The following is a 13,083-nucleotide window of genomic DNA, read 5'->3' as shown; positions in this document are numbered from 1 at the left end:
TTGAATGCAGCCCCACTGGGCTATTATGAGCAGAACCTGTGCTCTTGTGCGCTGTCCATGGTAAATGTCTTTGAATGCTTATTAGATTTAACATTTAATGTGTAAAAATGTATTAATGATGCTAGGTATTAAAATTTTTCCATGATTTTGAAACTCACCCAGTGCCCTGCTAACTAACCGTGCGTTACACACACACACACACACACACACCACACACACACAAAAAAAAAAAAAAGAGCCATAAACTGCCACAAAGTTTGTTTTGTGAATGGAATGTTGGACCTAGTTCACATTTTTCTCACCCGGTGCCTCTTTATTGAATATTACAGTGTGGACCAGGTAAAGTTTTCAGGCACAGTCATCATTATCAGATAATGCTAACTTGGTTGATGACTTGGTTCGTCTGCATACTTTTTTATCTATGGGTCATTCACATTGCAATCGAACCGAACCAGAGTTCTTCGGAAACAGACCAAGACCCATCTTTTTAAGTGATCTCAGTCGCTTGCTTGATGTGTACCAAGATTCAGATGGCAGCGTTCACATTCGTTCAAGTAACCCGCACTAACAGAGCACCTGCACCAGAGTTCTTATTTTCTATGTTTAAACAGTCACAAATGACCAGTACAGTAAGGGTGTGTTTACATTTGACGTTTGGTACTATAAAAAAAAAGAAGTAGGAAATAATTTGCTAATCAATTTCAAATAACAGGGTTTATAAGTCACGTGTTTGATACATGTAGCCTATTAAATATTTTACATTAAACATTTAATGATTTATCTTGTACTTGATGCTTTATATTTTATCTTTTATTTATTATTGAATCTTTGCTTCACATTAAGCACCTGAGTATGTATTTGGGAGAAGAGTTGCATAAATGAAAGGTTAAGAACCGTGTGAGAGTCATGTATGTGTTTTTAATCTATCCGTTGCATGGTTCCCCATGCCACTTCCTATCCCAGAGGACCCAAATAGCTCATCCATTTGCTGCAGAAAAAGCACAATGTAATACGAAAGTGACTTTGTAATAAGATGCAAAATTATCTTATACAGTGCAGTCTTAGACTTACTGTGTAGTACTCCCAGGTTTGCTTTCCCTCTCCAGTTGCACGGCGGCGATCCTTAACTCTTTTGTGAGTAGTTAACATGTTGGTAAACTTTTTTCAAATTTTTTCACTTGACAAGGTGTATCCTTTTTGTGAAAAAGTAGTTTGTAGCTTTTTATAAAAAGCAGTTTTGTTGCGGAAGTAGAGTTGCTGATAAGTTTTTGTAAGGTCCAAAAGTAGCAATGTCATTTTGTGTGTAAATTTCTGAAAAGGAAGTTTTTTACCACTGCAAACACATGCATCTTTTTTCCAGTCTTAGGTGCCACACCTTGTGATTCAGGGCGGTCTATCTGGACGGAGGATGGGTTTCTGGCTCCTGAAGGGTTACCACCCACTACATCGGTTTTTAGGGTGGTAGTCGGTAGGTCCTGGCTAATAGGTGTCTGTTGCACAGGGCACTGGCTGGTTGGTGGTTTCACAAAACTGAGATTTAGGGGTACAGGTGACTCAGTGCAGGGAGGAGGGACATGGAGAAGGAGGTTGGGGAAACACTGCAGCACAAGCTAGATCGCTGATACTGTAGGAGCTGTTTAGAGAGAAAGCTGAAAATTTTGTTGTCACTTATGTGTCCAGTATAGCAAGTGTTTACCTTGTTTTGTGTCAACGGCTGTAACTTTTGCCATGACATCAGAGAGGAACTTTGCATCTGAGGAAAAACTCAAAACTATCTCACAAATCATTGTTAACTTGTATTTATTCCAGTTCTTCCATTTATAGATAAGATTATTTACACATAGGAGTAAAGGTTCTTCCTTTGCTGTCCTTCACATTTATTGTTATATTATTAATTTTGTTTTTTCTTGCACTTGGTAATGCATGGTCTTTATATATGCTAAGTGAGAGACCATGGGACTATACTCAAGGTGTGTGACTCGTTATGTCTAATAAAAACTAATTAATGCAATAACACTTAACAAATTTCAATCTGTCTGATTTAAGTGGTTGTCTGTTTGTAATTGTTTAGAATGTATGTGATATTTATGGCATAAACAAGTTTTAGTAAACTAAAAACATTGAACATGATTGACCTGCACATTATAAGGAATAAGGCTGTTTTTTTGTAGTTTGATTTAGATTGTAGTTATGTAGTATAATTTTTACATTTACATTTAGGCATTTTGGCAATTTTGTTAGTTGTGTTTTGTGGTATGTATTTTTTTTTTTTACATTTAATTCTTACCTTCAGTTAGCTTAAAATTTTATGATTAAAATAAATCGTATTTTTATTGGTTATTTACTCCACATTGTCAGTTCAAAAATGAACCCAGATTTTTAGGACATTTTCCATATAACATGCAGAAACAAGACCTGCTATATTTTGAGGTTGTGTTTGCCTCAAAAATATACAAAAAAAAAACCTGAACAAATGCTGTGCTGTTTTCCCCCCCACCCGACCACAGGAGAGAATAAACCTTCGCACTCTTTCCACAGAAAAGCTCAACTAAAGGTCCCTGACATCCTCTTCTGAACTCCATCTCAAAAGAAGAAACTCAGCCCTTGTTGATGTCCCTGCTTAGCTGACTTCAGGAAGTTATTGAGAAAATGACTTGAATGAAAGTTTTTTAATCCAAGTCTTTATATATGTCTGTAATCTATACTTTAGTCACAATTTAATTGCTTTCTTTTAAATAGAATGTATAGATAGAAGAGCAAAAATACCAAAATGGTGTTACTGTCCAAATTCTAAATATTCAGCAGGTCACATTTAGGGTTTGCATTTAACCAATACAACTCTTTCCAGCTCTTTAGTTGCAACAGAACCATTGCAGAAAACATGACCACTTGACAGTATTTGCAATCAATCACTAATGTGATTAGGCTTGTGTTTTGATTAATGTGATTAGATAAGAACAAAACACAGAAGCAAGCAACCACTTGATCAAGACTATCACAGTTATGCATTTGTTCTATATGGTGACTAGATGCAAGTGATCTTTACTGAATTGTTTAAGAAATGGCATGACCTTTGAGACAACTTTCAAGTGCTGATTGTGCCGATTTATTAGGTATAAAACAAGGCAGGTTGGCTTCAAAGCATATGCATAATAAGACTCACTGTGACCTTGGTTTCCGAACTTCCAAACCAGGCCAAGATCTACTTGTATCTATACTTTTTGTAAAAAAAATGAGCACATATTTTACTTATGTGATATATTCCTTCTCTGTGATGCAACACATGTCAAAAACACATATGGTTATATTGGTTAAAAACATGAACTGAGCAAGAATTCAATTAAATTGTGTCAGAAATACATAATAGATTGGATATGTTGGACACATATCCAGTTTTCAGTGTTTATTACAAGTTGAAAGGAAAAAATTAAAACCTTGTATTTTTTTTTAACTGCCATCTTTATATTTAACCATAAAACTGCACTAAAAGTCAGATACAATTTAGCAGGAGATTCGGTCAAACAATACCTTCTGCATTCTAAAGGAAGCCTTTAATTGCAAATTTTATACAATAATTTATTTAAAATTCACATGACTGACTACAAAATGTTTGCTAAAATGTCTGTTTTGTCATCAGACATCTAAGATTTGAATAAACAAATCCTTTAGGATGCAGGCCTTCTTTCTTTGCTTTACTAGTAATACCACTTCCCAGTTATAGCTTATAAAAGAATACACTGTGATTTAGAAATATGTTCATTTTAATGTAGGTTTTATTTTTAACTTACAGTTGACCTCAATTTGACAGTTCTACTCCTTGACTGTGATGAAATGCATGGATATTAACAAAAGTGTTATTACTTACATGAATAACAAATTTAAACACATGGTTTTAAATGTGAACAACTGCTAAATAAATAATTTTCCAATAATATTTTTTTAGCTATCCCTTGCATTACAATTTTGAGGTATCTATAAGAAGTACTAAGATTGTAGATTCTAAAGAATTGAGAAAATCAACTCTTTCCTTTAACAAAAGTTGCTAAATGTACAGAAGACTTCCTATTTATATTAATAATGGTATGTGCTGTGCGTAAATGACATTAGTTTTCATGATAGCATTTTGAGCCTTACTATGTAACAATGGACAAAATAGATAACTAAAATGTGAAATTAAAAAAGTTGCTGTACTATTCTGAGCATTAAACTGGATTTCCTTCCAGTCCACCAGATGGCACTGATGTATCAGCAGTATTAAACCTCTTCAGTCTTCTTTGCTTTCTGTTCTTGGTTGTACCTGGAGAAATGAGTTCATTTTAACAATGTAAGTTTCAGCAGTATAATATTTAGTACAGGCAAACAACATGTAATTATTTACTGTTAATACTGGGTAGTATATAAAGACTGCATTGCATAACTGATATATTGTAATTGTTTGAGGATTTAATTCATTGATGTTTACACTGATTCTGGATGCTACAGATTGAGGACTTCAAATTTTATGTTTACACATATTAATACAGTTAATTTTGCTTATACTACCAGACTGTTTAAATTCTTAATTCGGAAATGGTCGTGATTTTTTCAAGCAAATACACAGCTGGGACTTATGTTCTGACTAAAACATGACTTATGGGTAAATATTAATGCACAATCGAATTCTATACAAGTCCTATAGTAATAATATATATATATACAGGGATTTGTATTGCAGACTACTGGCATAATCTATGACTAATAAATGGATTAACAAAGTGATCTTGTTTGGACAAAAAGAAATACTGATATGAAAGAGAGAGGGAGAGAAAGCAGGCTATGTGGGTAATAGATTAACTGCAACTAAAAAGTAAGTGATAACAGGGAAAAACAGCTTCTATTTAACAACATTAAATCCAAGCTATAAAATGCACAACATGTTCAGGCACTTGAAAAAAAAAAAAGAAAGTGCACCAAACATAAACCAGATATTATTTGAAAGACTGCTACTAGTATTTAAAAAAAAAAGAAAAAAAAAGGATGCAGTAGATTTATATTAATATGAACTCACTTCCATATTCGGTAGAGCTGAGATCCACCTGCAGATCCCACAAAGAAATTAACAGCAAACAGGTTCCAGTTCTTAGGAATAATAACCAGTGAGTACCTGGACCAGATAAGACCTACAAACACAGGGCGAAGAACAGAGACAAGAATAGGTATTTAATTATATTAGATTTAACATTGTAAAAATCATTCAGTCAGCATCCACATTAGTGAGAAAACTATACCTGTAGCTGTCAGCACTGCAGACTGTGATGTGCTGAGTTTTTCAGCTGGTCTGGTCAGGTCTGCTAAACCAGCTATAACCAGGCCCTGAGAGGAAATACGGGACATTGTTGCATGATACACTGAAAATGACCATCAAGATGCCATATTATTTTAAGCACACAAACAGAAGAATCAGTAGAAAAATGGGGAAAAAAAATACATCGACATAATGGACAACATTCATCGTATCAGGGAATATGACATGTACCCATTTAAACATTGGCGCCCAGAAGAAAACCGTTTTGGGACCTAGAGAGAGAGAGAGAGAGAGAGAGATTAATAAATTCCTGCTTACAGTGCTCATTGTACACCGAATAACTAAATCTTTGCCCCAAATATGTGACACTGTTATATACTGAATAATGATAAAGGACGTGTACACAATACACCAATAGTGGATATACAGTGCTTTTCATAACCATTGGCAACTTTCATAAAATTTAGCAAAATATTAATGCATCTGACTCGTTTTTAAAGCGGACTGAGAGAAAAACGACCCTTTTCATAAATTCAATATAAATTTCTCCCTTTCATTTTAATTAATGTTTTGAACAGTTAAATGTTTGTTTTTGTTTTTTTACATTTTAGTAAGCATGCCAATATCACTGGAAATTACTGTAGAACAGAACATAAATTCTCAATACCCAAGACAGCATGCATACAGGACATCTTTTAATTTCTTGTTACCTGCTTTTGGGTGTGTTTTTAACAAGACAAAGAATTGTGGAATGCAAGGTAGCTTAATTACCAGGATTGAGAAATACTGGTCCTGTACTTAAAATGACCTTAACCCCAATTCTGTGGAACAACACCCTGTATAAAATGTTCTGTGTTCTCTTTAGAAATACTTTCTCTGTATAATGTGTGCCTTTTCTTATTTTACAAACAGAATCACTGACAAAGCTTTTTCATCAAACCCTCAGGGCTGCAGCGCTGATAATTTCTTTCATAAAAAGTTGGGCAATACACACAGATCTAAACTAGCAACAAACTCAAACACTTCTGTTGGGAGTTTCAACAAGAGAACAAAAAAAAAAGGATGGGCATCTTAAACATTTGACATTTGTGAATTTTGATTAGTAAACATTAATGCATAAAGGTTTATTCGAGTGAGATAAACACATTTATGGCTAACATCCAGCTTTATGGAACGAGTGTCAACACGACAGGACTGACAGGCTGAGATTAAGGTTACCACATCTGGTAAGAACTGCACTAAAAACAGAGATAGAGGAATTAATTTTACATTTTTCAAACCCCAATAAATGACTGCACGGCTTATCTGTGTTAAAGGGCAGTAGTAGCTGAATGGCTAAGACTTTGGACTCCTGTTCGGAAGGTCGTGAGTTGAAATCCAAGCACTGCAAAGGGTTATCTTCATAGCAAAGTTAATCAAAGTTGTTTTACCCTCAACCATTCAGTTGAAAATAAAATAAATCTTTTATAAAAAAAAAAATACACTCTGCTAAATAAATCTACCTGATATAAGTTAAAGCATGTAGAGCAGCAAGGTCGTTGTCCTTTTACCCGACAAATTAATTATGCTCTGTGCCATTAGCTGTTCACATGACAGCACAGACACTCCTGTGTCCTGCTCAGACTGCTCGAGATTTGTGTCCAAACCTAAATAAAATTTCGGGTCCATCGAACTTCTTCTACCTGGCTAAAAGCTAATAGCGTGTTAACTTTTACACCAAGCTTTTAAACGTATATAAAGACACATCCAAAACAGTGACGTGGAATCCGTCGACAGTTTTACGTTACCTGCAGGGTGGTTGTACAAGGGTCTCAGTTTAGCAGGCAGTAAATGCTCGATCTTGCCCAGCACCCTGTGATAGGAGGCTCTCAGTCCTACCAAAGCCATGATCTCTCTCTCTGCTCCTTAACCGCGACTAAAGACAACACAAATGTTTAAGGCACTAAGCGGCACAATGCTCGCACTTCTCACCCCGAGATAGCTCTTGGAGGTAAGTATCTGTCTAGACAAACAAATCAGTCATAAACTTGCCCTAATAAAGGTCTACGGTATCGCCCTACTTTCGACCTTCATGCCGGTCTGAAACGAACAGGCCTGTAGGGTTAGCAAGATCTCTTCGCCGTATTCCTACCCGTTTTGTGACGAAACTCACTGCACAACAAAGACATTGTGGAGGGGAGGGGTGTTCAGAAGCACAATGTAGTCCGCCAATCAGAGAACAGGAAACAGGTAATCACGCCAGGGTTTCTCAACTACTAACCAATAAAAATACAGGGGCGGGATTTGGCGTAATGTGGGTAAGATAAAAAATCTAAACCAGGAAATCACGGTATCGGCACAACCCACCATACGAAGTATCCTATTGGTTAAACTAACTTAGCCTACTGTTTCAGGATTGGTCCATTTATGCATGTACTTTTTAAACAAAGCCACCCATTCATTCAACTAAATGAAGATCCTTTAAACAAATTAATGATCTCTCTCAAAACTAAATTTATCAATGTAATCAATGTCCTTAAAATACATTGATGGAGAGGGAGTTTATCCAAACAATACGAGCAGGGCAGCTTGAAAGTTAAGATTTCTTCCCAGGAGTGCCATGCGATAGTATATAGTCCCTAGGATGTATAATAGGTTCATTTTCTCTTTATGAATTTCCATTACTGTTGCCGTAACAGATTATAGATGGCAATCTGCTAAGTATCTCTACTGTAATTTTAATTGATTGAGCCTTTGACGTAGAGTTTTGTGACTTACAAAATATTGTACAGGCCTTCGGGTCTATTCAGTAGGAGGTTTAACCATCTGGAGGCGCTAGACTACAATGCTTTTACCTTCTTTTTGCCAGACCATCTCTAACCGGACCTAAAGACCGTCTGTCTGCACTGTACTTTTGCCTCTTCTTAAGGCCTTGATCAGCTGGAATTAAAAGCAAATTAATGGAATTATATTAGAGATTTTGCCCAAAAAAAAGGGTGGACTTTAAAAGTAAGAATCTAGTCTTTCCAGAAATTAATTAGTTACATAAATGACACACCTGCATAATTGTCATACATGCAGGTTGTTACAACCTAAATATTTTTGCCACTATGGTTTTAATATTTGTATTTTACTTTTGGGTTATTTGATTTTGAGTGGTTGCCCAAAATCTCTTTGTGCTACTTTTAAAAAGATAATTAATTGTTAGGCTCAAATTTGTCACATGCTCTTTTGCTTTTATTGTTGTGGTATACTACACGACCAAAAGCTTGTAGATGATTGAACATCACACAAATAAAAACCAAATAAAAATTTTATTTGTCACATACATGACAATGCAGTGTGATATGCAGTAAATTGCTTATACAACTGTTAATCAGCTAAAAAATAATAAATAAATAAATAAATAAATAAATAAATAAAGGTAGGGTGGAATGGAAAAACACAAAGATAAAAGGTTTGAGAGAAATGTAAATGAAAATAAAGGGGAGGGAAAGGGGGATAAAAGTGTACAATTTACAATTTGATGCAAATTTACAATTTTGATCCCAAACCAGTTAGGTTGGAGTGGAAGCAACCTCAACTTCAATGAACCCCTTTGGTATGAAATCCTGACTGTGCCCCAGGCCTTCTTAGCCTTCCAGAAAGAATTTGGCAAGACTAAAAGGGAGACTAAAGCTGCAGTGGGATGTTCAAGCACATGGTTAGCTGTCAACAGCACAAACATTTGATCATACTATACTGTATATGTTTCTTTCTGTGTTGTGGGTTCTCTTCTTCTGATTATTATTATTATTATTATTATTATATTGCCCAAGCGCTATGACATCAGTCCTATGTTGTCATGGTGTGAATGCCTTATTGTTTTGCTAAGGATTATTATTAATAATAACATTACGTACGCATAATCAGATTGCGCCCGCTCATCATTGCTTGCAACTAGATTTATCATTATTATTATCATCATTATACTTATTATTTTAGCAGCGCAGTAAACATTTATACCGCTAGAGGGAGATGTAAAATCATTATTTATAAAAACGGTTCTAGAAACCCATTTGTTTAGCAATTAAGTAGTTGTGTTAAATGTTTGGCACACGATGAGCCATTCAGACTTGTTACTTCAATAACAACAACACAATTATAGTTCGCCTTGAGTTTAAATTAATGGACATGTAACGTCTTTGCAATAGTTCGGAAGGTCTTTTATATTTTCATGGTATGGCCCAGGAGGGTCTGTAGGAGAGTGGCTCAGTAGTTAGGTGTTAGACTACTGATTAGCAGGCCCTAGGTTCAAATCCCAGCACCACTCGATTGCCATCCTCGACTTCCCAAATAACGAGCGAAAAACGTTAGTTGGTAAATGTGGTAATGTAAAACCAAATCTATCTGTAATTTGGGCTGGTGTAGCTTAGTGGACTATTGATTGATAAAATGTAAGTTGCTCTGGATAAATATGTCTGCCAAATGCTGTTAATATGTGAGAAAATTGTTCAGGTTGTTTAGGAACTTAACAGGAGCTTTTAATTAATTAAATGTGTCAGCCAAATGTTGTAAATGTGTAAGAAGATTGAAGAAAATTGTTGAGGCTGTTTAGAAACCTAACAGGAGCTTTTAATAAATTTTAAATATAAGGTAAAAAAAAAAAAAAAGTAACCTGCATTCAATTAGTAGTCAGTTATTTACTGATTATTTTCTGTTTCTTAAGGAATTTACCAGTTTGCACTGGTGCCTGCACTCTATTCTCTCGATAATATGGAAAACACAAAGTAAACAATGTAAACGCTAATAAAACACTGTCTGCGTAAGGCTGCGCTCACTTGATGCTCCTGAAAGCTCCCCACAGCGCTGTGGACAGAAACATGCGCGCAGCTCGCGTTTCATTGGCCGTTGCGTAAGCTCTGGGCACAGAACAGAATCTTAAGCAGTTGTCCAAACAACATTTCTGTTATATATTTAGCTTATGATGACTCGGAGGCAGTAGGTCGTTTCGTCGCAACGGTGTAGATTTTGCATGATCGTCCCTACGATTGTATTCTTTTTGTTTTATTGCTGCGATGAAACACTGGAGTAAATAAGTGTTTTAACGAGAAAAAAAAGAGAAGGTGCTGCTATGAGCTAACAGCTAGCTAATGAAGTGCTTTCTACTTGCCGTTCTCTCAATGCTGCTTGTCCCCAGGCGGAGGGAGCTTTGAGAGCACCATGTCCTGCTCTGGGAACTTGATTTGGGATGTGAGGAAACGAGCCATCGGGTACGGCGATCCTAACGTTTTCCGATCGAACTATTTGGGTAAGGAGACAGCCGTGTTTATGTTTTCCTATTGACGTCATTTTCTACGCTTTATTAACGAGGGGAGCTGACAGCTGTCACCTGTGTAGAGATGAGGATGTTTCTTTTTAGGGACAAAGTTTAAGCTTTATCAGTTGTTGTGCTTTTCCAGAAAAGTTGACCTAATGCTGTTTGTTGTTGTTGTTTTTGTTGTTGAACAGAACATGCTAGCTGTTACTTCCCAGGGTGTAATATAATATATAATATCCCCAGGTGTACAGTAATCATTCATGGACTGAGAGGCATGCTTTATTACCGTAGCTTTTTAGAGATGTTTTGAACTAATTACTAAATTAGATGTATTACTTTATTTAAGGTCTATTTTTAATTATTGAGAGCTTAACTCAGCTATGTTTTTGTAAACACTTAAAGAAAAGTAATGAACATTGCAATCACTACCCAGATTTACTCAGGTTAGAAAGTTAAAGCACTCCTAATTTCTTTAACCAAGAACTGAACAAATACCTAGGCTACTGCACAATCAATATCAGCTATGAAAGTAAAAGCAATTATTTCATTCCTCCTGGATACCATCTTGTGCACATACAAATGCATGCCAATGAAATCCCAAATCATTTGCCATAATATTAATTTTAAATCCCATTGTCATATTTCCATCTTTTTCAATACTTTTCTCAAATACATTTAATCAAAGCTCATGTGCACTTCATGGTGCTGTTGTTGTTGTTCATCTTTCGGCTGCTCCCGGCAAGGGGTCGTCACATACAAGCTTGGCACAAGTTGTGTTTTCTTTCACAGTTGCTCGGCATATTAGACAGCACATTAGACAATATTCTTTGCTTGATATAACAGTGGCCAGCAATTGTTGTTTATTCACTCATATAAAAACCAGTGAAAGGAAACCTGTTTCCCTGGTTTGGTGCTAAGCTGGGATTATTGTCTGTGTTTAGTCTGCCAGTTCTCATGTCAGTTTCCCAAAAATTATCAAAAGGTGGATTTGAGGGACTAAACTCCCCTGAGCTGTGAAGTGTGCTCGTAGTGCTCTGAGATTGACTGGAATCCCATTCCGACCATGCCAGAGGTCTAGTGTTCCTGCGATTGCCTCAGGATGCACATTCCGTCTGACAAAAATAAAGCAGTTATTGCAGCTGAATAAATAAAAATTGGTTAGGTATAAAACATCCTAATTGTTTCATGTACATTTATTGATGTTGTAATACATACTACTCTTTTCCAAGTCTTGCCACTGTCCACATGAATGAAGACATGGTCAGGCTGTCAGTAGGTACTACTTTTAATAGGCATATTAATTAATTTTACAAGGACGATAAAGGCTCAGTGGTAGATTTCCTGCCTGCCATGCAGAAGGCCTTCTCACCCAATACCACAGACCCTGCCAGTGGGCTTGCAGGGCAAACTTGGTGCCATTCCTAAGCCCAGGTAATATGGAAGGGTTGCGTCAGGAAGGGACCCCTCCATAAAACCCCTGAATAATCAAATGTGGGGATCATGAAACATTCCATAAAAAAATTCTTATGACATTGTGGTATATGTTATCAAGAGTCTTACCATGCCTGATGCTTAGGAGTGGCTGTCGTTTTGGAAACGCCAGATGATCCTTTTTATTCATAGCCCATATGGTGGGATTGGTGCTATGGTTCCAGGGAAGACTGGCAATAGTGATGGTTATGAAAGCAGTTTGTAATGATGTTGAAAGATCTCCATATGCATGTTCAAATAGACAAAATGATGTTCACCACATCTAGTGGCTATCTGAAGTTATGTATCTAGCAAATACTTTGCTGTTCATAAATCTATCTAGTACAATGTAAACATTAGTTTCGGATGAGCACAGAGAGACTACTAATTCCGCTTTATGTTGTTAGATGTTTAAATGTCTGCTGTTGTACAGAAGTGCAAACATTTTGGATTCACAAGCAAAAATATGTACGGCAAATGGGCAAACTGACAGCCTGTGAGTTTGCAGTATTTATGTTTATGCTGAATACAAGAACGATAAGCACTTCTTAATGTCTCTAGACTGATGGTAAATGCTAACGATTTCCTCCTTCCGTGCAGCAATTGTTCTATGCCAGTTATGATAAAGGGTGGAAAAAAAAGTCAAGCAGTGTTGGGTCTGGCTGTTAAATTTTTTACTGTTTGTTTTAAAGCCAATTAAATAAAAAAAATAAAAATCATATTGCATTTAATGCCAATGGATCTAGACTTTTGGTGCCGACTTGTATATACTCCTTACTCCATATGCATAATTTCTGGTTTTATAACAATAAGTGCAAATGTTCTAGGTGTTCCTAGAAATAAACATTTCAATTTAACCTTAGTTGTCCCTTTCATTAAAAATCTTATTCTCTATCTTACTAAAGCAGTTTCACATAACTACAGGAATTATGAGTCCTCCCTCTTTTTTCTTTTTTTCTTTGCCTAAGCATTATTCACTGCTCAGATTAATTAAATAGCTGTCAGTTGTTATTGTTCACATCACTATGATCAGTGACTGTACCTAAATTAC

General features: G+C 36.0%; 2 protein-coding genes across 7 annotated transcripts in view; one reads left to right on the top strand and one right to left on the bottom strand.

Moving 5' to 3' along the window:
* Positions 1-3,755: 3,755 nt before the first annotated feature.
* On the bottom strand, positions 3,756-7,425 carry mpc2b (mitochondrial pyruvate carrier 2b). Its single transcript, XM_053495834.1, has 5 exons — positions 7,072-7,425; positions 5,516-5,556; positions 5,268-5,352; positions 5,048-5,159; positions 3,756-4,297 (listed from the first exon to the last, which is right to left on the bottom strand). The coding sequence occupies exons 1-5, from the start codon at positions 7,169-7,171 to the stop codon at positions 4,255-4,257; spliced, it is 381 nt and encodes a 126-aa protein (XP_053351809.1). The 5' UTR covers positions 7,172-7,425; the 3' UTR covers positions 3,756-4,254.
* A 2,714-nt stretch (positions 7,426-10,139) lies between these two features.
* Positions 10,140-13,083, top strand: part of dcaf6 (ddb1 and cul4 associated factor 6) — a 37,912-nt gene continuing 34,968 nt past the window's right edge. For 4 of the 6 annotated variants that reach the window (XM_053496316.1, XM_053496314.1, XM_053496315.1 and 1 more), the window contains exon 1: positions 10,140-10,553. In XM_053496316.1, coding sequence (XP_053352291.1) covers positions 10,466-10,553 — 88 coding nt within the window. In that variant the 5' untranslated portion in view covers positions 10,140-10,465. The remainder of the gene's footprint in view (positions 10,554-13,083) is intronic. The other 2 variants (XM_053496319.1, XM_053496317.1) reach the window with 1 other exon arrangement.

The sequence above is a fragment of the Clarias gariepinus genome, chromosome 5 (genome assembly GCF_024256425.1).
Source record: "Clarias gariepinus isolate MV-2021 ecotype Netherlands chromosome 5, CGAR_prim_01v2, whole genome shotgun sequence".
Taxonomy (NCBI): Eukaryota; Metazoa; Chordata; class Actinopteri; order Siluriformes; family Clariidae; genus Clarias; species Clarias gariepinus.
The sequence above is the reverse complement of the archived record's forward strand: the minus strand, read 5'-3'. Positions and strand labels throughout refer to the sequence as shown.

Excerpts from the sequence above, each read along its gene's own strand:
- mpc2b (XM_053495834.1), bottom strand. The coding sequence starts at position 7,171 with ATGGCTTTGGTAGGACTGAGAGCCTCCTATCACAGGGTGCTGGGCAAG. Across the intron at positions 5,160-5,267 it reads TGCAGTGCTGACAGCTACAG|GTCTTATCTGGTCCAGGTAC; the intron begins GTATAGTTTTCT and ends CTGTGTTTGTAG. Across the intron at positions 4,298-5,047 it reads CAGCTCTACCGAATATGGAA|GTACAACCAAGAACAGAAAG; the intron begins GTGAGTTCATAT and ends TCATTTCTCCAG.